Source organism: Onychomys torridus, chromosome 20 (genome assembly GCF_903995425.1).
Source record: "Onychomys torridus chromosome 20, mOncTor1.1, whole genome shotgun sequence".
Lineage (NCBI taxonomy): Eukaryota > Metazoa > Chordata > Mammalia > Rodentia > Cricetidae > Onychomys > Onychomys torridus.
In genome coordinates this window covers 40,660,587-40,685,192 of record NC_050462.1, presented here as the reverse complement: position 1 = coordinate 40,685,192, position 24,606 = coordinate 40,660,587, and the positions used below count along the sequence as shown (strand labels likewise).

Here is a 24,606-nt window from a genome sequence, read left to right as displayed (position 1 = left end):
ATGAGAGTGTCTGGGTATGGGCGGCCCATGGTGTCTATATGAGAGTCAGAGAGTGACCTTGGGTGGTGATCCTCGATATGCATGTTTCAAACAAGAATCTTTTATACCCCCTGCTTTGCCAGGCTCCCTGGCCCACGAGCTTCTGGGGACTCTCGTGTCTCTGCGTTCCATCTCTCATCTCTGAAGCACAGGGATCACAAATGCACCCATCGCTACACCCAGCATTATGTGGATCCTAGGGTTTCAGGTGCAGGTCCTTAGACCTAAGCAGCAAGCATTCTCCTCACTGAGCCTTCTCTTGAACTCACAGAGATCCGCCTGCCTCTGCCTCCAGAGTGCTGGGACTAAAGGTGTGCCCCGCCAAGCCCAGCTAAATACTCAACAGTAGGATTCCCTAATCTATAATTAAATCCATCATTCTGTAAACTTGGAATTCTTCAAAATAACTGGGTCTACGACTTCATTTTCTGCCACCACGGCCTCTTTCCAGACAGACCACACTGCTGAGATGCACTCAGAGATGCTAAGTCCTCGATGATAAAATATGATCGGTCCCTTGTCACCAAGCATGTGCCCCATAATAATTATTTGCTTCTCTTTCCATGCAGTTTGCTCTCCTGGCTTCTCCCTAGAAAGGTTGCAGCTCACTTGGAAGCTTGGGGGCTAAGCCTTTCTCGTGGAGTGTTTCCAGGAGATAATCCCTTACGCCAGCCAATTTTCTCCATCCAAATATCTGTCACACAAGCTTTCCTGGCCATTTATACAAAATGAGACTGAAATTAAATTGCAGCCCAGAGACCCCCCCCCACTCCCTTTAGTTTATCATTTCTGAATAATCAGTTATGCTACAGCTTTCAGCCTTATCTTTTTGTCTCTTGGGACCTACGCCTCATTAAAAAGCAACTTATTCAAAGTTTAGTCTCCTCAATTAGTCAGATTCCCCCCCCAACACACACATACACACACACACACACACATACACACACACACACACACACACACACACACACACAGTGGTATTGAGAGTTATCTGTGGAAACCTGCCGGAAAGAGATACGCGTCAGGCCTGAACCCTTATTGGAAAGGTCACAGAGATCGTGTTCAGCGGGTTAGCGTATCGTAGCAATCATATAGACTAATTGTGGTATGGCTTTAATCCGTTGTGATTGTTAACGGGTATTTTAAAACTGAAATGTGTGAGAGGAGTGAAGAAATGGGTATTTAAAGTTTTTTCCAGTGGTGATGCCACGGGCATACGTTCCTGGAATGAGGACTGGTGGTGGTTGTTGTTATTGTTATTGTCGTTTCTGATCTCCAGTGATTTCTTGTCCATATTCCTCTGGAGCTCTGGATGCCAAAAGCCTCTGAAGAATGGTCCCAGCTTTCTGCCTCTTGCTTTATTTTCTCTTGCCTAAGTACCATCTGGTAGCCCTTAGATCCGTCTCATGGGCCCTGGCCCTCCTCCTGGGTTTCAGGAGTGTATCAGCTCTCCAGCTAGCAGTCCTGCAATTGTGAAGGCATTCTGAATCCAGCTCACTCCCTAAGCAGCATCTATGTCTGTTTGTTCCCGCCTTCACCCCCCTGTACACAGGCAACTGTCTTCTTACAATGCCCCGAGAAAGGCTACCACTTTCCAAGGCTAATACCCAGGTTCCTGATTCCTCCCATATACTGGGTCACCAGACCCCATAATCTCTTCCTCCTAAAGCTCCCAAACTCCCCCTCCATACCACTAAAAAATGACAGCCTTGGACTCCTAGGCGGAGACTCTCATCACTGGCCTGCATTGTCTCCAGTGCCTTCCAGAAATGTACCCTCCTACAACCTGCCCTCATGTCCTCCAAAGCTCTGTTCTCTTCCCAGACAATCCGAGCACGAAAACTCAGAAATCAGACACGGCTGTCCTGTCTGAAGTTCTCCAAAGGCCCTCCTGTGTCCTTAGAATAAGAGCCAGATATTCACAGGTACCCATTATGAACTAGCACCCACGTGCCCCCCCCCAATCCTGCCTCCCAGTTCCGTCTACATAGTGCCTCCGCTATGCTTACCCGTCTGTGCTGCAGAACCACGTGGGCTTGCTTCCTTGCTCGGGGAGGGGCCTTTTGTGCTCTGTTGCAGAACTTTCCAGGGTTGAGTCCATCCTCTTGCATACATTACACCTTGGTACCCTAAATGAAAGGTGGGCAGCCCTCCCCCAGACCCATGCTGCTGCTCTGACCCTTTGTGTTCTCTGTAACATTTACCATCTGGCCTGTGCTTATCTGAGGCTGCTGTGTTTGATCCCTCTCCCTTCTCTTGATTTTATATACAAAGATTTCCCCCCCCCTTGAGAAACTGAGTCAGGTGGATGGGAGATGCATCAGGTAACTGGGATTATGAAGCTGTTCGTTAGCCAGACCTATCAGCGGGAGCACGGGTCCCGTTTTCCACTTTGTATCCATTCCTGTTACAGAGATGCACCACTGTGACCTTCTTGTTGCTCAGGGGAAAGCTCAAAACTTCGTTTTTATTAAGTGTTTGGCTACAGTTGGTAAAGTAGCAAAGAAGAATAGAATCGCCAGCTTTCTATGGATGCCCAGAAACCCTGACATGAAAATGGGTTTATAAAATGTGCTTGTGGGAATTAAGGTGTCTGGCTTGATCCCATGCGACGTTTATTTCTTACACACACACAAGAAAAAAAAAATGTGTGTATGGTTTCTGGGTTAAAGTAATAAACAGGGAAGAAAATCAGGGAGCACAAGGAGACAAGCAGTCCCAAAGCAGTCCACTCTCTTCACTTGACTAGTAAATACAAGAGCACTGGACTCCCCACCTTCAAGTCCTTTGAAAGCCACTCATGGGCATATGAAAGCTGCTTTTTTTAGAATCCTGTCCTTGGCTTGTCCTACTTTTCCAAAAGACTCAAACTAAGGGATAGGGAAATCTTTATCCAATACTCATGGCAAAGTAACAGTCAAAGGTGCGTGTCACACCTGCGGTCAGCAACGCTCCCCCGGGGGAGCCTGCGCCCCCTCTAGGTGTGGACTACCGCCCTCCATCTCTCTTTCCCCATCTCAATGTTCACATTAGCTCTATACAGAATCTTAACTGCGCTTCATTAGAAATGAAATCCAGCCGGCGGTGGTGGTGCACGCCTTTAATCCCAGCACTCGGGAGGCAGAGCCAGGCGGATCTCTGTGAGTTCCAGGAAAGGCGCAAAGCTACACAGAAAAACCCTGTCTCGAAAAACCAAAAAAAAAAAAAAAAAGAAAGAAAGAAAGAAGAAAAAGAAATGAAATCCAGAGGTAAAAATCAGGAGAAAAGACCATTCACATCTCTCGGGCTGAGGCCAGAGTATAGGACTGAAGGTAGAGTACTTTTTGGAGAACAGGGAACCCCCATCCTCCCTCCCTGCTCAGACCCCATGGCTGCAGGAGTCACAGGGCTGGTACCTGGTGCTGTCCTGTGCTTCTAGGGCTGCCCCGCAGATGTCATTGGCTATGACTTGGGGAAGCAGGAACGTCAGACTTCTTTCCACTCTGGGCTCCCGATGTCATGGAGTCTGTGGGAAAGGGGGTGCAGAGAGGAAGAGGAAGAGAAAGAAAAAGGCTTTCTGAGGAGCTGGGGTCCACTGCACACCTGGTATGATACCACCATGTAAGCGTCAGCTGCTTCTCAGTGTTTGGGACAAAACAAAGTGACTGTGTTCATCCCTGTCCTGAGTGTTTGGGTCCCCTCTTCGGTCTGATACTGGTTGCAACCCTTTGGGCTGAGGAAGTTAGCCTGCTATGATTAGACTAACACCTAGGAGGCTGGATCTTAGCAGTTCTTAGGATCTTGTTGTTGTTGTTGTTGTTGTTTTTATCTTAATGCACACTTTTGATTCCTACAGTCTTTCCTCCCCCAATTCTTGGTACATGGTTTTATGTATTCATCTAGAGTTCTCGCTTCAGAATAGTGGTGCTTTGTCGGAATGAAGTAGTTGTTGGTTTCCTGTATGTTTTCATCACTAAATATGCTTGGGCTACCACTCCAGCTCTCTAGCTCTCTGTGCAGAAGCCTCTCGGATCTCGTTAATAATCCATAAGCCCCGCAGAATTACTTGAGACCTTCTTTAACCAAATATCTTGAGTCCTAACGTATCCAATGTCATTTCCACTTCTCGTTTAGGGAAGAAAAAATAAGAGGCCTCTGTGGGTAGCCTTGCTCTCAGAGGACCTTGAAGAGCTTTTCTTTCCTGTTTTCTTTTTCTTCTAAGTTCAAGATGCTTGAGAAACCTAGAATGTGGAAATACTACAGAACAGATGGGACAAAATCAGGCAGACTAGGTGACTTTACAGACTGATGAGCACCCCAGGGGTCAGAGAAGACGATGGCCCGTCAGAAGCCTCCTGAACACAGGAGGGCAAGTCCAGAAGAGCCTTCACGGCGTCTAGATGAGTGACCAAGCCATGTCTGCTCTCTAGCCTGTTAGGAAGCCACGGTGAAGCCAGGTCTCACACTGACCGAATCCACGTGGCTGTGCAGGGAATAGAAAACAGACCCCGGGGCTTTTGTCGTTTTTTGTGGAGTGAAGTGTTCAAGTCGGGGAATAATGGAAACTTAGTAGGTGTTCTTCAAAACTCCAGGTCAGCTGGGGTTAGAATTCTTTCTGCCTCCTCTCTCTTTTTTCCCTTCTTTCTCTTCTTTCTTCCTCCTCCCTTCTACCTTTTACTCCATCCTTCCTTCCCTCCCTGATCCCCTCCCTCCCTCCCTTCCCTTTTTCTCTCTGCCATCCATCCTTTCCCTTTTAAGGAACGTGGGTGGGTTGTGTAAGGAATAAAAGGCCATTCTCCGTTGCTTCTTTCTATTGCAGCTTTTTTATTAACTCTCCCCGCCAGATCAATACTTATAAACTAAGCCAGCAGGGTCTCCTGGCTTCCTCAGAGTCAGGTAGAGGAATCTGTCTCCTTTTTGAATCGTGGGCTGCTTTTGAGCACTAGTACCTATTAGAGAAATGAGGCCCATTTCCTTTACAAACCCATGTCTTTATACACTAAGATGTTATTGAAAGATAGAATGACTTTTTCAATTCCTCTGATGTATACAAAACTGTAGGGAGCCATTATGGATTGGGAGCAGCAAGCGGAATAAAAGAAGGTCTTTGTTCATGTGAGTTTCCAAATTAACCAAAATGAATCATTCTCTGTACTTGGGTGCAGCTGATTTCACTGGAGATGGATGGTGGTGACCAATGGCTACATTTCACAGTTGTATTGTTTGTCTTTGTGACGTCACAGCTGTTTTTCTGATTTTGTAAATCAAATCATATTTCATCAGGTCCTCTTGTCAGGTTGGGGAAACAGCACCCCCCAAAGGGCAGGGTCTCAAGACCCTGTCCCTGGGGTGTTCTGGGGGAAGTGTCTCAATCATTGTTTTAATCATTCAGTGTTTGAATCATTCAACACTGCATCCTTCTGAAACTGCAGATTCCAAATTAATAGGTCAGGGGCGGGACCAAACATTCTGCATTGTTAAAGGCTTTCTAAGTATTTTTCTGTGTGATTTTGTATGTAAGAGTGTGGGAGCACAGGCCAGAGCAAGCATGTGGAGGTCAGAGACTAGCCTATAGCCGTCGGTTCTACCCTTCCACTGTGTGGGAGTCCTGGGACTAAAACTCAGATCATCAGGCTGGGCAGCAAGCATCCATACCTGCCCAGCCATATCCCAAGCCCAATATTCTGTATTTCCAACAAGCCCCTCATGAAGCTGTTGCTGCTGATCACATTTTGAGTAACAGGATTTCACAATAACTATGTTTTAAAGTTGCCGTTTTAATAATTTGGGGGTGATAATAATTTGGTCATTGAACGTGGAAAAACAAAATTTGGGTTACACTCTCGGGGAAGCACACCTGGGGCCTTGGGCATGCTAAACAAGCACCCTGCCACTGAGTTGTGTCCCTAAGTGCATGTAATTCAGTATGTCCTTTTGCAAAGGCTGGTTGATGCCTCATAGCCTGGAGGACCTGCTCTCTGTGCCCCCCTCTCCTACAAACAGCTCCAGTTCCATCTCCTGGAGGATGGAAGTGTTTCCCCGTGTCCCAGCCTTCGTGTGCCTGGAGCCGAGCCTAGCCCCTGGCACCTGGCCGATTAATGATTTGAATTGAATCAAGCCGAGTTGATTGACTTCATTAATGCAATATGGAGATTACCTGGTTCTGTCTATTTAAAACTGTGTGTTTCCTCTTTAAGGAATTTATCCTTTTTTTTTTTTAATGTAACAAATTCTGTTGTCAGTAATTGCTAGCCTGTTTCCAGGCTTACATGCTTCTTTTAAATCATTTGCTTAAGATGTATGAAGAATTGAACAAAAGTCCAAAATAAAGGTAGTAAAGACTCGGGGCAGGGGGAACCTCAAAGCCCTTTCCTTAAAAACTGCTTTTATTTTTAATTATGTGTCTGTGTCTGGGTGGAGGCGTGTGCAGGTGAGTGTAGGTGCCCACGGAGGCCAGAGGCGTGGAATTCCCCTGGAGCGGGAGTTCCAGGCGGTTGTGAACCACCCAGGTAGATGCTGGCACTTGAACCCCAGTCCTCTGCACGCTAAGTAGATGCTCCTGACCACTGAACCATCTATCCAGCCCTCTCAAAGCTCTTTAATTCCTACGAATATGAAACAAATTCTGTCTATAATAAGAAGACTTCAGCAACCCATTCCTCATTTAAGAATTTCATACTTGAGAGTGAGAGGGAGGGAAGGCTTTTCCGGGTGTTTGGACAGATCCAAGCCTGTTCCCTTCAACAATCCTGATTAGTCTCAAGTCGTCAATAAAATATGCAAATCTGGAATCTCGCTTAGCATATTTGTCTCCTAGAAGGATTTGAATAAATTGCTGTATCCGTCACAGCACTGAGTGAATGAAACTTGGATACTATTCTTTATTGTTTCCTTTCACTGCTGGGTTCTGCCATTACATTTTTGAAAGCTTTATTATGTATAATTCACATACCACTCCGCTCACGCACCAAGACTACAGGTGGCATTTAGTATCGTCAGAGAGCTGTGTACCCGTTACTGCAATCGATTTCAGAACATGTTTATCACCCCTAGGTAAAATCCTGCTCCTCTCAGCAACCACCCCGTCTATTCTTCCGTCCCCCAGCAGTAGACAGCCACTAATGTGTCTTCTGTCCCTAGATATGTCTTCACTTTGTGTAAAAGGATTCATACAATTTACATAGCTTTTTTTTTTTTTCTTTTTTGGTTTTTTGACACAGGGTTTCTCTGTGTAGCTTTGGTACCTGTCCTGGATCTCACTCTGTAGACCAGGCTGGCCTCGAACTGACAGAGATCCTCCTGGCTCTGCCTCCCGAGTGCTGGGATTAAAGGCGTGCATCGCCACCACCCAGCTTAGCATAAAATTTTTAAAGTTCATCCATGTTGCAACATGGATTCATATTTTGTTCCTTTTTTTCTTAATTTTTTTTATATAGTTCCTTTCTATGGCTGAATACTATTCCAATGTATGATTATATGACTATTTATCTATCCACTGATTGGTAGATGTTTACATTGTTTTGGGTTATTGTTATGATTAAAGCTGCTGTAAATATTCAGGTGCGAGTTATTCTATCTTTCTTATATCTATACCTAGGGAAAAACTTGCTGAGTTGTGAGCATGTGCACACGTAAGCATGTGCGTGTGTGTGTGTGTTTGTGTGTGTGTGTGTGTGTGTGTGTGGTATATGCATGTAGAAGCCACAGGAGACATTACCTGTCACTCTCCACCCAATTCCTTAGAGCCAGGATCTCTACTAAACCAAGAGCTGGCCGGCCCTACCACGTGTTCTGTCTCCACACACTCAGTGCAAGGGCTACAGGCGTGCACAGCCACACTCTGGGTTTCAGGTGTGCTGGGGTGTGAGGTCGGATCCTTCTGTTTGCGTGACCAAGCGTGGCTACCCAGTGAGCCACGTGCCCAGCCCAGAGTCTTAGAGTACCAGTGTGTTTGACCTTTTGAGGAACTGTTTACAAAGTGACTGTAGCTCTTTGTGCTCACTCCTACCAACAGTGTGTTAGGTTTCCATTTTATCCACATCCTTCCTGGCACTTGGTATCATCTGAATATCCATCCTGATGTGTGTGAGCTACTTTCTCATTGTCTTTTTTTGGGGGGGAGGAGGGATTTATTTATTTTTATTTTATGTGTATGTGTATTTTTGCCTGTGTGTGTGTGTGTGTGTGTGTGTGTGTGTGTGTGTGTGTGTGTTCCATGTGCATGCAGTACCCAGAGAGGCCAGAAGAGGGCAGCAGATCCCCGGGACTGGAGTTAACTAACAGTTGTGTGTGCTCTGAATCAAACCCTGGTCCTTTGCAAGAGCAACAAGTGCTCACAACTACTGAGTCATCAACGGCCAGCCTCCTCTAGTTATCTTCTCTGTTTCCCGGATAACCAACAACCTCCGTCTTTTGATACGCACGCCACCGACCATTTCTCTGTCGTCTTTGCTGGTCTGTGTTCAGAGACGCTGCCTGTCTTCTACTTGGACAATTTGAATTGTTGAATGGCAGGGGTTCTTTATATATTCTAGACTCACATTTACAAACGTTTTTCTCATTCTGGTTTGTCCTTTCAATTTTTTTTTTTTAATGTGTCTTTTAAATCATGAAAGGCATACATTTTGATGGAATCCTAATTAATTTTTCTGTGGTTGCTCATGGGCTTTTGATGTCATCTCCAAGAAACCCATGTCTAACCCAGTGTCATGATCCTCTGAGTCTTAGGCTTGCAGGTCACACATGTGGGGTCTTTCCTCGGTTTTGCTTTAACATTTCTATCTGTGTTCTTATCTGTTCTCAAGTGCTGTGACCTTGGCTACCATGCAAGTCTGAACAGAGCCCTCAGAACGTACCTCTCGGCGGAGTACAACCTCGAAACCTCCCGACATGAAGGCTTAGACATTATTGAAAATGCTGTTGACAACTTAGAGCCAAGGAGCGACAAGCAGAGATTCATGGAGATGTACCCTGCTGCGTTCTGCCCACCAATGAAGTTTGAGTTTCAGTCTCACATGGGCGATGAGGTCAGTAACTGATGTTTGTTTGTTTGTTTGTTTTTCGAGACAGGGTTTCTCTGTGTAGCTTTGCGCCTTTCCTGGAACTCACTTGGTGGCCCAGGCTGGCCTCGAACTCACAGAGATCCGCCTGGCTCTGCCTCCCAAGTGCTGGGATTAAAGGCGTGTGCCACCACCGCCCTTTAATTTCTTTTTTTTTTAAGATTTATTTATTTTTTATTTATTATGTACACAAAAGAAGGTGCCAGATCTCATTACAGATGGTTGTGAGCCACCATGTGGGTGCTGGGAATTGAACTCAGGACCTTTGAAAGAGCAGTTGGTGCTCTTAACCTCTGAGCCATCTCTCCAGCCCCCTGATTTCTTTTTTGTAAGAGTCAGTTGTTTCTTCCTATGTTTTTTATTCTATCACATAGTCTTCTTTTGAGTCAGCGTCTCAAACAGACCAGGATGGCCTCAGACTCACTCGGTAGCCCTGGCTTATCCTGATCTCCTGATACTGCATCTCCCGACTGCTGAGGCTGTAATTTGAAAGTGACCACACTCAGCTGCCTTGAATGCTTTTTAAGACTTAGTGGTGTGTGGGTGTGTGTGTGTGTGTGTGTGTGTGTGTGTGTGTGTGTGTGTGATGTGCACCTGAGGGCGGTGCTCACAGAGGTGAAAAGAGGGTATCAGATCCCCTAAAGCTGAAGTTATAGGTAGATGTTGGTGCTGGGAAATAAACTTCCCTCTGCTAGAGGGAAGGAAGGAAGGAAGGAAGGAAGGAAGGAAGGAAGGAAGGAAGGAAGGAAGGAAGAAAAAAAGAGAAGAAAACCATTTTAACTGATCATGAATTATAGCAACATACATTATCTATGAACAGAGGAAACCAGGGAGAAAATTTATAGAACATGTTATCAGTGATAGATGGGTAGATAGATAAGTAGACAGATTGTCTGAGTATGTATTGATAATTGATACATTATAGATATATGGATAGGAGATAGATATAGATAGGTATAAATGTGTCTGTACCTACTATATTTCTAGTCAGTTTTATTTTTATTTAGAAAATTACTTAATGAGAAACGATGAGCTCTGATCAAGCATCCTTTATCCCAAATTATGAAAGAGATGATACAAATCTGTTCCAACATTTCAGGTTTTGGAACATTTTGGCATTTGGGATTTTCAGATTAGGGACACTCAACCAGTAAAGGCTATGTTAGTATCCCCAAGTCCACAGACCTCTGAAATCTGAAGCATTTCCAATAGGTGCAGTTCTTACACCAACATGAAATTTTCATTTGTTTTTAAGATAGTAACTTGCCTTGAACTCGCCACCCTCCGGCCTCAGCTTCCAGAATGCTGAGATTACAGGTCCATGCCAACACATCCAGTATCACACATATATGCCAATAAGCTGAACCATCATCTTTCCAAAATCAAATAGTTGCTGTTTTCCTTTTCCATTGTGGATATGCTAAACACGCAATGGTAAAAGTCACAGGCATGCCTTCAGTCGGACAGTAAGAGTTTCCTTACTGATCTATTAATGGGGTGGGTCTGCTCCCTTCCTTACGGCCTGTCTCTGCTAGGGAGCAGTAGCTTCTAATGTTTGGCTGCCCCATGAGAAGGAACCTTCATCAGCCAGGACCATTTCTGTGGCAAGGAGGATAAAAAGGAAGTGATTGTTTCATGTGCTATTTTAATGATGCTTTCATTTTGCCCAAATCTGTCATTGAAATCTTGCCCAAAATATCTTCTTCTAGTACCTAATTTGCCTTATGAAGTCTGTGGTGAGTCATGTGGTTTAACCGATACTGGCTAGCAGCCATGATTGAAAGATGGCTTTGGAAAAAAAAAAAAAACAATAATAAGTCACTTTTTTGAATGGTCTGTGTCTGTATACATTGTATCATTTTATTCTCACAGAGTCCGGGGATTAAGGAGTCTTCCAGTGGCCTCCTTACAGAGCAGGAAACTGAAATCACACAGCTTGCCACAGGTGGAAGGCAGAGCTGGCTTGCAGAAACATCTGCCTGGCAGCAGAGCCCACACCCAAGCTGCAAGCCCTGTAACACCCACCATGCCTTTCCTTATGCCCGTACAGTCCCCCTGGGCCATCCTTGACCCTCTGCCCAGGGCTCATTAGGATTCCAAAAGTAAGGCGGCAGCGGCCGCGGATCTCAGTCTCAGGCCCTGCTGCCTGCAGAGCAAGGCTTCCTGCCGCCGTTCCCTTCCCTGAGAGCACTAGGCCATAGCTGTGTTTTGTGCTCACTCCTTATGTCCAAATCTCTTTAAAAGTGAAGACGTAGCCAGGCATGGTGGCATAGGCCTGTCTCAGCACCTGAGAAGAAGAAATCGGATTTTAAGTGTAAGGCCAGCTCGGGCTACATAGTATGACCCTATCTCAAAAAAGTACCTTTCTAAATGGAACAATTGGGTTCAAGAGAGTTGATGTGACTCCTGTATGTGGTGTTTAAGTGTGAGACTCCTGGGCTCAATGGGCAAAGATCTGTAGGCCCTAGATAAAGAGTCAGGCCTCACGGACCTGTCACACCATGGCCAAGGGTGAGAACAGGGTGGGTAGACAAAGACAGGTCCCAGGGGCTTCTCAGCCAGCCAGCCAGTCTGGCTGACGTGGTAAACTCTAGGTTCCGTGAGAGACCATCTCAACACACTCTGGAAAGCAATAGACAAAGACACCCCAAAGTTGACTGCTGGCCTCTCCAGGTGCGCACAAACAGGCGAGCATATGCACGCACAGACACACATTCACATCCAAAACCGGTAGATGATCCTCGTGCTTCTGAGGCTGGTGGTGGTGCCTGTCATAACTGCACCTTCTTGCTCTGTATCAGGTGTGTCAGGTCAGCGCCCAGCAGCCGGTCCAGGCAGAGCTCATGCTCAGGAACCAACAACTGCAGTCCCGACTGGCCACACTCAAGATTGAGAACGAGGAGGTGAGTGTGCTCCCTGGGAGAAGATGAGCATGCTCCCTGGGAGGAGGTGACAGTGCTCCCTGGGAGGAGGTAAGGGTGCTCCCTGAAAGGAGGTAAGGGTGCTCCCTAGGAGGAGGTGAGGGTGCTCCCTGGGAGGAGGTGAGGTGAGTGTGTTCCTTGGGAGGAGGGGAGGGTGCTCCCTGGAGGAGGTGAGGGTGCTCCCTGGGAGGAGAGGAGAGGAGGGTGCTCCCTGGGAGGAGGTAAGCATGCTTCCTGGGAGGAGGTAAGGTGAGTGTGCTCCCTGGGAGGAGAGGAGGGTGCTCCCTGGGAGGAGGTAAACATTCTCCCTGACCCACTGGGATCCGAACTCACACCTAAGCTGGAAGACATTCTCACATGGCCTCAGCGTCATTGTCCTTCTGAAGGCCGTCTCCTCACCGTGCCCTTCACTATCAGGGTTCCTCCAAGACTCTCCACAGAGGATCAATGCAAAGGTTCTGCATGCCTCTGTAAATGAATGCTTTACCAGGGTCGACTTCATGTACGTATAAACGTAGTCTGTCTTCTTAAACTATAGCTCATATTGAAAACAGCTCCTTGAATTATCTAATTCATCTCATTTATCCAAAAATACAGTCCTATGTAGAATACAAGTTAATGTGATCTTATCTTCTAAGATGAGAAATCCCCCCTCGCCCCCTGCTTATGCCTTTCCATAGTTTCTAAATTTTTGGTAACTGAAAGTGGGCATTGGTTGTAAAGTGAATGCAAAAAAATTCGCATTTGAAATAGTACTTGAAGTGGGATAGAAAAATGATTACTTGCGGACATACTTAAAAGTATAGACTATAAAATGTGAATTATCACTATATAGTGAGGCTGGAAACCAGTTGCACAGTTCAGATGCTTGTTTTGGCCACCAACTGTATCCGACTCACGCTTTCCTAATATAAAAATAGGAAGCACAGATGGTTTCCCATTATTCAAGACTTTCAAAGGTGATTTATAGGAACCCAGGATTGGTCTGTATTTGCAACAGCCTCTGATGTTACTGGGTTTGTGACATATGGGTATTGGTAGGGTTTAGGTATAGATCCAGAACTCCGTGGTTCTTCTGCTTGCCATCTCATCCCATGCCAGCATCCTTATCCAACACAGATGATTATCTCTTCAGTGGCTGGGCTTAAGTCTGGACCAACCATTCCATCCAGGAAATGGAAATCTCTAATTGGCCAGACTTGATGCAGTCCTGTGATTGTCAGCCCCATAGAGGTTATGTAGAAACAGATAACTTCCAGAGTGTAGAATGTGGAATTAAAAGAACAGACTCAGACGAGCAAAGCAGATCCCTGGGGCAAGGGATGTGACTCACTGGTGGAGGGTTTTGCTTGCACATCAATCTCCAGTGCCAGACGGGCGATGTGTGGTGACTGGAGACTGTACTCCCAGCACTCAGGAGATGAGGCAATATAGAGCCAAGAGGATCAGAAGGTCAAGGTCATCCTGAGGCTACATAGCGAGTTTGAGGCCAGCCTGGGATGTATTAGGCCCTGTGTGAAAAAAGTGAAACGTAGAGAATAAGGGGCTGGATGATTCGCTAAGTGGTTATAGGATGCTTGTTGTGTTGGTGTGAGAACCAGAGTTCACATCCCAGCACCCATATGGGGCGAGGGGGGGGGGGGGATCTCACAAGTGCCAATAATGCCAGCTCCAGAGTCCAGCACCACCTTCTGCTACCTCCGTGGGCACCTGCACATACACTCAGATGGATGGATGGATGGATGGATGGATGGATGGATGGATGCATGGATGGATGGATGGATGGATGGATGGATAGATAGATAGATAGATAGATAGATAGATAGATAGATAGATAGATAAATTATTTTTATCACTTATCAATGCCTAGAACTCCAGGGGATCCAGTGGCTGTTGTGGGTTCCCCAGGCATGTATGTAAATATATTCACAAAACATGTATAACACAAACCCACACATACATAAAAACAAAAAGAGAACAATGTGCCTCTACACCATTGTAATTGGATCAAAACCTACTGTTGAGTATTTTGGGGTTTTTTTGGTGGTGGTGGTGGTTGTTGTTGCTGCTGCTGCTGCTGCTGCCGCCGCCTCCATTCTTCCCAGAGAAATCAAACCCGCCCTCACTCAAGATGCAGCTGTCTATGTAAAGGGTGGTTCTCAACCTATGGGTCATGCGCCCCCCCCCTCTTGGTTCCATTGACCCTTTCACAAGGGGTCACCTAAGACCATCTGAAAACACCCATATTTACATTACGATCCATAACGGTAACGAAATCACAGTTGTGAAGTAACAATGAAATAATGTTATGGTTGGGGGGTCACCACACCATGAGGAGCTGCATTAAAGGGTCACAGAGTTAGGAAGGCTAAGAACCGCGGGTGTGAGCCTTTACAGAGGACGCCATGCCTCTCCATGACGTCATGATTTAGAGCTACGGATTTGGCTGGGTACCAGGAATGCTCACTGGCCTGCTGCAGAGTACTGGTCCCCAGTGGATCCACCATTTATGTCTAGGGCCTTGCAATGAGTTTTTGTTTGGTTGGTTTTTTTGTTTTGTTTTGTTTTCATATCTTTCTGCTACTTCACTTGGAAAATACTTTCTGGACTCCAGGAAAATGCTGTGTTATACACAGGATCGAAGTTGGCTGGCTACAGGCTTGTTTTATTGGGGCTTTGAAGTTTTGACTTGTTTTTAAAAAAAAAAAAAATCAGACAAGCAGTAGTGGTAAGGTACACACCTTTAATCCCAACAAGAGGCAGAGACAGGTGTATCTCTGAGTTCAAGGCCAGCCTGGTCTACAGAGTGAGTTCCAGGACAGCCAGGGCTACAGAGAGAAACCCTGTCTGGTGTGTGTGTGTAGTGGGGGTCACAAAAATCTGTCAAAAAGAGAAGTGACACATCTCATCTCTATTTTATCGTCTCATTCAAACCCCAGTTCTGTGTCTGGCTGCTGCACATTTGAGCTTGTGACCCTTAATATGTACCACATTAGGGCTGGGGAAAAGAAGCCCAGCCTTCATGTGCCAGAAGAGGCAGGTGGTGCCTTTTCATGATAACACTGAAAGGTTTGCTGTAGAGTCAGAAAACTGGAAACCTCAGGACTGTGAGCACAACGTGCGGCCTCTGGCTTGCTGGGCACTGTCAGGAAGTGAGCGTCCCCATAAAGAACAACTAAATTGGGCTCTTGAATTCAGATTTCCAGCGGTACTGAGAGAGGAGAGGGTTTCTGCAGAGGCCTGGGATGATAAAACAGTTTGGCCACCACCCCAGTTCTCCCTGAGGATGAGAAGATGAGGAAGCTGACATCATATAAAACAGGGAATTTTGTTCTCTGCTTCTGTTCCTTCCCTGAATGTCAAGGAGCATGTGTGACATTTCAGGTATTTTTCCAGGTGTGAGGGATGGAGCTGATTCCATCATGGTGAGCTCTGACTACCAGGAGACACAAAGGTAGAAGTGTTTTTCCTGGGAACAGCCAGGCTGCCTTTGCTGGTTTAGGTCCCTCTGTGGCTCTTGTCTCTACCGTAAATAAGGAATTTGCTTCTGTCTTCTTCTGATAAGAGAAGGGACATAAAACTGACACGTGGGTATCAAACCAGAATATACAGGGAACAGAACACACAGTGATTCTCTTGTCTGTGCACATGGTAAGGCTGAACTTGGATGAGAAAACTTTAGCTAACTACCTAGAGTTGTGAATTCTGGTGACAAGATCACTGTTGAAGGGTAACGTCGATTGTGTAGACAGGTAGTTCAGTTAGGCAGATTGTGGACCTTTCGCCACCTGTCAGCCAGCACTTGAAACCCTGTGAGGTCACCCCTAGGAAGAGAGATTTTAGACTAACCCTTGGAGACCCTTTTTGGCCCAGGGAAAAATTGTCTTTGCTCTACCATGCTTTGTTTTTAAAAACTCAGTTGTTCTCATTTAAAAACTGGAACTTGTGTTGAGCATGTTGGTAGCACACCTGTGATCCAGCTCTTCAGGGGCTGAGGCAGGAGATTGACTGTGAATGCAAGGCCAGCCAGGAATACATATGTGATACAATCAGAAGAAGATAAATAATATAAAGACAGGAAGATTTGTGTAGAGTTATCAGTATCTTCTTCCTAAAACCTCGGAAGACCTGGGCGCACTGGGGCACATCACCGCAGAACAGAGACAAGAGGGGCCTTCATGTGTCTCAGAGCTCTCCACTCTGTCCACTCTCCTCATTTCCACTCCTAATTTTTTTTTTATAATGTCTGCCATAATGAGGGAGAGGAGCTAGAGATGTTTGTAAAAATGTACAAAAATGTACATCAGCTGAAATGAAAGTAAAGGCGTGGGAAGGGATCCGTTAGATTTGCGTTGGACGGACAGGCAGAGGAGGGGCTCATGACGTTGGTTGTCACTTTGCAGCTTTACTGTTTACGTCTTAAGCTTTCTAAAGAGTTTCAGCTTCAGCGTGCTGCGCACCTTCATCCCGAGACCTCAGCCCCATGGCCACTTCTCCTGTAATCCTCACTGTCAACCAGCGGTTCTCACTCTTCCTAATGCCGCGACCCCTTAATGCAGATCCTCGTGGTGTGCTGACCCCCAACCATAACTTTATCTCCTTGTTACCTCATAACTGTCATTTTGCTGCTATTATGAAACCTAATGTAAATATCTGATGTGCAGGAGATCTGATATCCACAGGATGAGAACCGAATAGTATAAACCTTTTCAAAACCCTTTCCCACCTACACCAACCTGTGACATCATTTCTTTCATTATCCTCATAAGGATATCTGCCTGGGGTCATACCTGTTGCTACCCCTTTCCAAAGCTGGCCTCTGGCATAATGCCTCGTGTAGGGTGGTTCCTGTTACTTACTTAGCACCCCTCTTGCTGTGTACCCCTGAAGAAAGTGGGAGTTCGCGGGCTGGGAGATGGCTCCATCAGTTGTAAAGTCCTGGATTCAGATGCCTAGAACCCACAAAAGGCTAGTCACAGTAGCACAGTGCTCCTACCCAAGATGGGATGTGGGGACTGGAGAATCACCGGAAATTCGCGGGCCAACTAATTGGGTATATGTAGTAGTGAACAAGCCATCTCAAACAAGGTAGAAAATGAAGATTGACACCTGACGTAGTCATCTGACCTCCACACATGTGTCATGTGCGTGCACATCTTCACTCACAGACACAAACACACCCACACAGGCATACACACATACCTATACAAACACACCAAAAAAGTTGGGTTTTTTTCCTTCTTGGTAGCAATGACTGCATAAACCCTTGCCTGAACCCTCCAGGGGAATCTTCAGGCTCTTTACAATCTTGATACAAGATGTGGGGGTTGGGGATTTAGCTCAGTGGTAGAGCGCTTGCCTAGTAAGCGCAAGGCCCTGGGTTCGGTCCTCAGCTCTGGAAAGAAGAAAAAAAAAAAGATACAAGATGTGGAGCAGGTCACTTAGCTCTAACTGTTGCTTCAGATCTTCTCCGCCTTCTCTGTGGCTTTTGTCACCGTCCTTAAGCTTCTCCAGTTGGCCTGCAGCTTTCCAATGCTGCGCTGACAGTGACAGCCGAGGTAAATGACAGTGGCCATCTGGCCCTTAAGTGACGGTGTCATCCAGACAAAACTGAGAACCGTCTACCTACCATCTTCCACTGCAAACACACATATTGTGTTTCAAATAAGCGTTAACTCTCAGAATGGTGGATGTTCATCGACAGGAACCCCCAAGAGAAAGAAGGGGAGTTTCTGGAAGATGAATGCAAGCATATGGCCCTGGGGGAGATAGCAGAGCTCAGAACGGCTGAGCAGAGCCACCACCTGCTGCCACTGTGTGCTGAGGATCCTGTGGCACCCCTGAGAAGGAGCGTGGCTTCGACCTCATCTTTGCCCTGCAGAATTTTCCTCATCGGCCCCTGTGGTCCACTGCACAAGTCACAGGTCACATGAAGATGAGTAAACCATTCCTGGCTTCATGTTGCCCCACAATAGGTAGAAACACAGACCTCTAAATTCTGTCCCAGATGCCTGTGAACCATGGATTTGAAATCATCCTCTCGACCACAGTGAGAGTCCAATCTATCCATCAGGACTATTAACTCAGAGTCAGGGTGGGTGGACTACAGGAAAACAGGTTGTCTGAGAGTCAGCTGAAGGCAGGGACTGTGTTCTAAGAGCCTCTGGGCAATGAGGCTGTTGACACCCTTGGGTTGAGGTCAATCACGGCTGAGAATGAATTTTGTTTAAAAAAAAAAAATCAGTGACCCCAGTGTTTATAAATACAACGTCAGATGCTGGCAAACAGAGGATTAATGTGACTCCCTCTACACCACCCCCTCAACAAAAACCACATACAGCAACAAAGGCTGGATGTTTTTCAGCTCTGTAGTATCTTATCCAACTCAGACAAGGTCACTGGTGTCTGTACCACTGCTAAGGGACGAGGAGAGGCCAAGGCAAGATGCTGCCTCTGCTCTTGTCACCTATGGCTTGCACTGACACAATTTCCATAGGCTAGGCACAAATCCACTCTCCGTGTGCGCGCGCGCACACACACACACACACACACACACACACACGGTCCCTTTCTTTTGTTTTAAATCCATCTGAAATGATACAGTGGTGTCATAGAAAGACAGACAGTATCAGTGAAGTACCTGAATGGGGAGGTCATCTTCTCAGAGAGATGAGTCAATCCCAAAGGATGTGGAAGTCTTCATCCAAAACACGGTTCAAGGCACCACGCCATCAGAGAGTGCAGGGTGTGTTCCAGCATGGATTGTGTTTCCCCTCCCAAATTCCTATGTTGAGGTGCTAACGTGTCCACATTCAGTGGCTCAGAAGATGACCTTATTTAAAGAAAAGATTTTTAAAGAGGTTGTTGAATTAAAGGCTGATCGTTGGGGTGGGCCCCCATCAAATGTGGCCGATGTCCTTGTAAAATGGGCGAGTTGGAGCCCAGAGACACCAAGGGAAGGTGGCATTTTATAAGCCAAGAAGAATGCTCTGAGACCAATCCTTCCCACCCAAGTCTGAGAGGAGCTCTAACCTGGAGACCGACATTTGACCTTGGACCTTCAGCCTCCCTGACTGGGCAATGATTGGTCTCTGTTGGTTACAGTAGGAGGACAGCTCGCCTGAGCAAGCTAACGTGGTGTATTTGGAGACTGAGACAAGCAAAGTGACCTTCAGGGGATTTTTTGATGGCTCAGAGTAAGTGTTCGCTGTGCAAGGATGGAGACCTGAGTCAAATCTCCAGCTCCCACATTCTGAAAGCAAAGTGTGGTGGCACATGCCTATAACACCAGCATGGGGTGGGTGGAGACAAGTAGATCCTAGGCGTTCACTGGCTGGCTGGCCTTGCCAATAAGGTGAGCTTCCAGGTCAGCAAAGAGCCTGTCTCAAGGCAGTGAGGATGACAGCAGGATAGGAAAACAGCCAGCGTCCTCTGCTGGCCCCTACATACTGACATACCAACACACACACCCCAGTAGTACAACACATACATACGCATATACAAACTCATAATAATAATGGTGATGATGATGATGATAATCACGTTTCTAATCCCACAGAAGTCTTTCATGTTTATCCACAGGCTTGAGGAGAAAAATAGGTTTGTGTTTTGTGTGTGTGTGTGTGTGTGTGTGTGTGTGTGTGTGTGTGTGTGTGTGTGTTCCTTGTCAATTATTTGGAGTTTTCTTCTACCAAACCCACCCACGTTTCCCCACAGCCAAGGAGGAGTCAGTACGAGCGCTGTGTTCACTGCAGTATGTTTATTTGGGTGAATCCCCTCTGTGACTTATTATCATGGCTTGTGTCAGAAGCCGGTGTTATGCTTCACAGAGAGCATCCCACGGGATGAGACGGAGTCCCAGCCACGGTGTCTGGTGCCTTTCTGTCACTCCCTCCTTCTTCCTGGCAACTCCAAATTTGACTGTGACACCACCGTGTCTGAGAAGGGAATTGTGCGGAAAGAAAGCGGTTGATTTTGGTTCTTCATGCCCCTGATCTGTTTGGGTGAATTTGGGAATGCTGCTACCCCTGGGTATCTCCGCCGTCAGAGCATGGTTCTAGTGAGATGTTGTCTTATTATTCTCAGTGAGCATACTTTAATTAACCAATTCCAACCCCCTGACAGGTCACCTAGGACACACGACAGGCGTGGATTTTCATTTTCATCCATGCTGGCTTCTGTTGGTTTAGTTCAAGGTCAGGTCTTCTTGGGAGGTTGGGAGAGCTTCCCCGTCGTCTTGTTTTCGACAGTTGGCCTTTGGAACTTGCTCTTCAATGATGATTTTCGTGTCATCATCCTCGTATTTTAAGCAGAAAAGTATCAAAGCTTCTTGTATAAACTCTCACCTTTCACTCTGCCTGTGTCTTAACATTTCTGTGTGTCTTAACATTTCTGTGTAGCTTTTGAAGTTATGCTCCATGTCACTCTACTATTTCTGGTCATCCCACCCCACCCCACCCCACCCCCGCATAAGACAGCGCCTAAAAAAAAAAACCCTCCACTTCTGTTGTGAATGTTTTCCAAATGTGTCCTGGCGGCTTCCTTCTGGCTGTTTCTTCCCAACTTGACAATCATGACCTCCCTCGCCACTAAGTTAAGGTCTCCCGACTCTTTTCTGTCTGTCTGTCGTTTCCTGTTACTGCTCATCAGCCCCATGATATTTTGGAAGCAGGACTCTCCAGTGTCCAACACTCCAGCTCTTAAAACTTTCAGTGGCTGCTACAGAAGGGCGTGCAAAGCTGGGGACTTGATTGGCATGTCCTTCTGAGAGTGGCGTTCTCCCCCTACTCAGGAAACTGCGTTCATGTTGTGGATCCAAGAGGCCACGCTTGCTCCCTTCCATCTTCTGCCTCGAGTCCTAGGGCCTACTTCGTGACCCCAACACATGACTCAGAATTCAGCCTCCCCCGGTGCCTTCCCTGACTCCTTAGAGAACGGCGCAAACACTCACACACATCTTGGTAAAATAAAGGAGTTTCCGTGAATAAAGAGGGGTACCATTTATTTAATCGTGTTTCATTCAAGTAACAGACTTTCCATTTCCTGATGCGAATATAAAACTCAGGGAGCTATTAAAAAAATATATCCACCTTCAGTAATTATTGTTTTGTTTATGCATAGATACCTTAAATCATATTAAAAAGTATGTTTGAATTTAGAAAGATGATTTAGTTCCCATTCAGCTAGTTTCATGAAGGCTCCTCACAGGTCTAGCTATTGTGTTGCTGCTGTATTTTTAGTGCATTCTTTCATGTCTATTTAAGATGCAATATTTTTAAAGCATGTGCATCATTTAGAAATGTTGCCACAAATAACAAGAACACACTGTTCTGACCTAAGATAGCGAGTCTTCTAACCCTCATAGGTACAGGTATATAAATCATGACCTTTGAAGCCGCTGCCTATACTCATGGGTTCTTTAAACCAATGTTCAAATATGCTTTTTCACAGAAATCTCTACATTGTACATATTCCAGGAACAGCAAAATCTATTACATTCTCTGCATCTTTTTTTTTTTTTTTTTTTTGAGACAAGCTCTTACTGTATAGCCCTGGCTGTCCTCAAACTCATTCTATAGACCAGGCTGGCCTCGAACTCACAGAGATTCCCTCTGCCTCTGCTTCCCTAGTTCTGGGACTAAAGGTATGCACCATTCTCTGCATCTTTTTAAGAGATCCCGTGGCGTGCTCATTTTTGGTATCCAGACTAGTATTGATTGATTGCTTTTATTTCCTAACTACGTAATATTTTTTTTCTTGCTGTGTGTGTGTGTGTGTGTGTGTGTGTGCGCGCGCGCGCGTGTGCCATGACTTACACGTGGAGGTCAGAGGACAATTGACAGCAGTCAAGTGTCTCCTTCAACCAAGTAGGTTCCAAGGATCAAACTCATGTCCTTAGACATGATGGCAAGCTCCTTTACCCACTGAGCCTCAGTGGCCTTGGGTTTTATTGCTGTTTTACATAATTCGAAAGATTCCCACTTCTCACAATGATGGTGTGGATTACTCAGCTGTGTCTTGCATTCATGTCTCATGGTCCAAGACAGAGTACATGGCAAAGCATGAACCCCATGTCACAAGAGCCAGCCTCCCAAAAGGAAGTGTGTCCAGTACTCTGAGCAGTCATAAAATCCAGTCATTCTAAATTGCTGGTGCCCTGTAAACTTGGAAAGACAAACTTTGTTTTGGGAGGCTGGTGAAACTACTTTAGACCTCAATTCACTCTACACAGATGTCTAACAAGGGCCAACAAAATGGCTCAGTGAGTAGAGGCACTTGCCACCAAGCCTAAAAACCTAAGTTTGATCTCTGGAACCTACACAGTGGAAGGAAAGAAGTGAGTCCCAGAGGTTGTCCCCTGGCATCCCCATGCCCGCTGTGCCTCAAGCCTTCCCACACACATACACACAATAAATAAATAAATGCAAGGGGAGTTAAAAAAAAATTACAAGTGTAAGAAAGATAATAGGTACATGAAGTGATTTGGAAAAGCCATTAGTGATAGCTAGAAGAAATAATAACTACCAGAGACAGACCACAGAAGCTGCAAGTAATGGGATTATCAGAAACATGCTGCAGAAGAATTGCTTCCTGAATCCAGGGAGATGAAAACGAGCTGACGTCTCAGCAGAGAAAATGAGCAGTGGGATGAGAGTCCAGGAAGAAATCACGTGGAAACTGGAGAGCTAAGAATGACGGGAAAACCGTCCAAAGTGGTGGTGGGTGGTTTGTAGATTAGACACGGCTGAAGGTGAATCGCCAAAAGGGACAAATCGGGAGGGGGGGGGGAGGGGGCGGGGCAATCATCAAAATACTACCTGTAAAAGCAAAAGAATAGAAAATACAGAAGAGAAGGATGACGAGGCAAAGAGAACACGGTGGAGTGTGCTGCTGTGAGTGGACTCTTGGAAAGGAAACTGCAGAAACAGAGGCAGCGGCTTAAGAGAGGAGAAAAGCCGGAACTTAACAAATCACTCTTTAAAATCTGTGCCTGTGTGGGACTGGGTGTGACAGCCTGAGTGTCTCCCTGGGACGCACACGGTGGAGAGAGAGCGCAGGCAGACTCTCTCGGGTTCTTCTCTGACCTCCATATTCTCATTGTAACACATGTGCATTCTCACACACACACACACACACACACACACACACACACACAAAACATATAGATACAGATATGTATGTATCAGTGCCTAGACATTTCATTGTGAAACTATAGAACCCAAGGATGGGTAGAAAGCTTTAAAAGAAGATGGTGGGGGTGGGGAGATTTCATTCAAAGCAATGACAGACTAATAGTAAGATTTTTACTCAGCGGGAACATGAAAGTCACAAAGAAGTGCAGTAACAAATTCCCAAAACTAAAGAACTGGTCAGCAGGAAAGTATCTCTCATAAGTGAAAAGAGGTAAAGACTTCAAGTGGATGAAATAGACACAACTACAAAGAATTCCCCATGGTTACTTTTAAAATATAAGCAATGGAGATCGAGGGACCTATTAAATACCTGGATAAATCAAAATGAATATTGAATATATAAAAAGTAATAAGGTCTTAGTTAAGTATGTCTAACTACTTATTATAACTACACTTAACTAATTTCCTATTGTGATGCATTATAAAGCAGTGTCTGAATTAGGAGAGGCAAATGGAACTAAATTCTCTAGTACTCTATATTATATGAGAAATTGAAAACCTGTCCATTTATGTAGTCTTTGATAAGCATAGACTATGTGATCTTTCATAAATAAAAAGTGGATAGTAAGGTGAGGCTAGAAGATAAATTTAAAAACACCCAGGAAGTCGTATTAAATGTCCTTGTGACCATGGGATAAGAAAGTGTTTCTTAAGTAGAACACAGAAAGCAGTGGTCATAAAGAAAGGGGCTGATACACCAGCGGTATCAAATGTAGAATCTGGGGTCAGGAGGGTGGCGCAGCCACTAAAGACGCAGCTACTGAAGACGCTGGCCACAGAAACCTCGGGACCTGAGATCAAGCCTCAGAACCTATAGAAAAGTGAAAAGAGACACTAACTGCACAAAGTTGTCCTCTGCCCTCCAATCGAATGCTGGGCATGGTGGTGCACACACTCACACTCAATAAAATACAGAAAAGGAGAAACTGTATTCATCTAGACAGCAATGGAGCTGAAGTCAAGAGTGGGGAAATAATTAGTAACATGAATAGCCAGACTCGGAGCCCAGGAGAGCATTGACAGACAGGTTTCAGAAAGTATTCCCATGGGAAAGATGCAGGGTACCTTTCACATCTGGTAATAGACTCAAGCTTGTGCAACAGGGAGATAAGTACGGAAACCGCGTACGACTGCTGCACACCAGCACCGCGGCTGAAATTTTAAAAAACTGACAGTTGCCAACTGCTGACGAGGATGTGGAGCCACAGGAACTCTCCACCGGGCTGGCGGGAGCATAAATAGTATTGTGGAGAACAACCTGGCATTTTCCATACACAGTAATTCTGTCCATGTATGTGTAGCCTAGCAAGATTGTGTTCTTCACTCTATAATTAATTCATAAATGACCCCAACTAAAAGTTAGTCATCTGTCCATCATGGAGTGAATTATGATTTGTCCTGGCAATAAATACTAAG

The 24,606-nt window shown here is 45.7% G+C and overlaps 1 protein-coding gene across 3 annotated transcripts in view; it reads left to right on the top strand.

Annotated features, from left to right (window-relative positions):
• Srgap1 (SLIT-ROBO Rho GTPase activating protein 1) overlaps positions 1-24,606 on the top strand; it is a 270,798-nt gene that overhangs the window by 196,493 nt on the left and 49,699 nt on the right. For all 3 annotated transcript variants that reach the window (XM_036169672.1, XM_036169674.1, XM_036169673.1), the window contains exons 7-8: positions 8,823-9,044; positions 11,879-11,980. In XM_036169672.1, coding sequence (XP_036025565.1) covers positions 8,823-9,044; positions 11,879-11,980 — 324 coding nt within the window. The remainder of the gene's footprint in view (positions 1-8,822; positions 9,045-11,878; positions 11,981-24,606) is intronic.